The sequence below is a fragment of the Merops nubicus genome, unplaced genomic scaffold (assembly GCF_000691845.1).
Source record: "Merops nubicus isolate BGI_N331 unplaced genomic scaffold, ASM69184v1 scaffold37948, whole genome shotgun sequence".
Classification (NCBI taxonomy): domain Eukaryota; kingdom Metazoa; phylum Chordata; class Aves; order Coraciiformes; family Meropidae; genus Merops; species Merops nubicus.
Window position 1 is genome coordinate 1,110 of NW_008625722.1, and position 1,846 is coordinate 2,955.

At 63.2% G+C, this 1,846-nt stretch overlaps 1 protein-coding gene across 1 annotated transcript in view; it reads right to left on the minus strand.

The window, feature by feature from the left end:
- Nucleotides 1-1,134: 1,134 nt before the first annotated feature.
- LOC103778208 (phosphatidylinositol 3-kinase regulatory subunit beta-like) overlaps nt 1,135-1,846 on the minus strand; it is a gene marked incomplete at its 5' end in the record, with an annotated part of 1,105 nt that continues 393 nt past the window's right edge. Inside the window, one exon of the mRNA XM_008945784.1 lies at nt 1,135-1,692. Coding sequence (XP_008944032.1) covers nt 1,500-1,692 — 193 coding nt within the window. The remainder of the gene's footprint in view (nt 1,693-1,846) is intronic.

Consider the following 1,846-nt stretch of genomic DNA (forward strand, 5'->3'; position numbering starts at 1 on the left):
GCCTCTGGCATCCACCAGCCTGTCCCGAGGGCGCAGCCTCCGAAGGGAAGGAGCCTCTCCAGCGAGTCCAGAGGACAGTTAATGCTTTCTTCAGTGAAGCAAACGCCACCACGGCCTCAACTCTCATCCCATGCCCAGCTTCCAAAGCTCATCCAGGGCCACTCTCACCGTCGAGCTCGCTCAGCACCCAGCCAGCTCTGAGGGGCTGCACTGCCACAGCCCCAGCTCCCCAGTACTCACGGGTGTAAGTGCTTTGTGTGGAGTTCCACATCATGTGTCCACGTCTCCAGGCCCTCAGGCCCTCGGCCCGGTGCAGACACCGTCCTGCAGCAGCCAGACAGGTCCTTCATGTCGTGTGGGGCTCCGGCCCCCTCCTGCTTCGGGTGGTGGGACCCCAGTCCAGTTGTGCCTCCAAGTGGGGGGTTCAGCCAACGCCAGCGAGCAGCCGGTGACACCAGGAGCCATATTTACAGAGCTGAGTGGCCTTCGGCACGTTGCCTTTGCAGAGTTCACCCCAGAGAGCCGGGACCGCCGAGCTGCACGTCCCACATTCCGCCCGGAAACAGACGGGTACCAACACGGATTCACAGCTTAGCTGGCACAGGGAAGGCGAGAGATTCATGGCTAACCGGATCCTCCCTCCCCGGGCGGGAACACTCAGGGGGGGTTACGACACCGGGGAAGGAGAGGGTGAGGTGGGGCACGGCACGGAGCCCAGTCCTCGCCGAGACGCCCCGCGGAGCGGGCGGGTTCTCCTCTCTAAACGAGTCTCTGCGGGGAAGAGCAGCTCCCCTCGTACCAGACACCGCCGCCAGGGCGCCGAGGGAGGTGAGAGCGGGGGGGGGGGCACACGGAGCCCCCTCCTCCCCCAGGGAGCCCCTCGCCCGTGGCAGCTCAGAGACCGACGCCGCAGCGCCGAGGAGCGGGGAGCGCAGCTCTGCAGCGATGGGTGCTGGGGCAACCTGCCAGCTGGAGGAGGGTCTGACCTGCTCGTCGGGGAAAGGGAGGGGGCCACGCTCACCCCCAGCAATTCAATCACAACCGGATCCCACCTCCTGGAGGCTGGAGCCCACTGGGAATCAACAGCCCAGCTTTTTTTTCTTTTTTTTTTTGTCCCATCAACCGGGGAGCGCAGCTCTGCAGCGATGGGTGCTGGGGCAACCTGCCAGCTGGAGGAGGGTCTGACCTGCTCGTCGGGGAAAGGGAGGGGGCCACGCTCACCCCCAGCAATTCAATCACAACCGGATCCCACCTCCTGGAGGCTGGAGCCCACTGGGAATCAACAGCCCAGCTTTTTTTTCTTTTTTTTTTTGTCCCATCAACCGACACGGGTTTCAGCTACTGACCAAAAGGGACAACAGGAACGGTCACAGACATCTCAGAGGCTCTGGAGGGGCGGGAGCACAGAGACTCAACTATACAGGGTGCAAGAGTCCAGAGCCAGAAAGCAGCGCCCTGGGAAGAAGCTGAAGGCAGCTGTCGTGTTGTGCGTGGGCTGCTCATCTGGCTGGTGGCTGGGAAAGGACCGGGTGAGCCAGCGTGACATTCAGGGAGTCGTTGTGCTGCACCAGGGACGTGTGCTTGTAGTGCAAGACCAGGTCCTTGAGGGAGGCGTAGAGGTTGTAGGGTTCGGCGAAGCCGTAGCCGGTCGCCGTTTTGTAGATCACGCAGTGCTTGGTGTCACCGTCCACCCTGCCAGGGAGAGAAGGGAGCACGGCTCAGCCCCACGCCAGGGAACTGGGGCAGCACAGCACCAGTGGGTGTCACCAAACCTGCCCAAAAACACATCCGGGCCTGACAGGAGGAGCCGAGGCAGAGGAGGGACCTCGGAGAAGCCCAGCCCGGC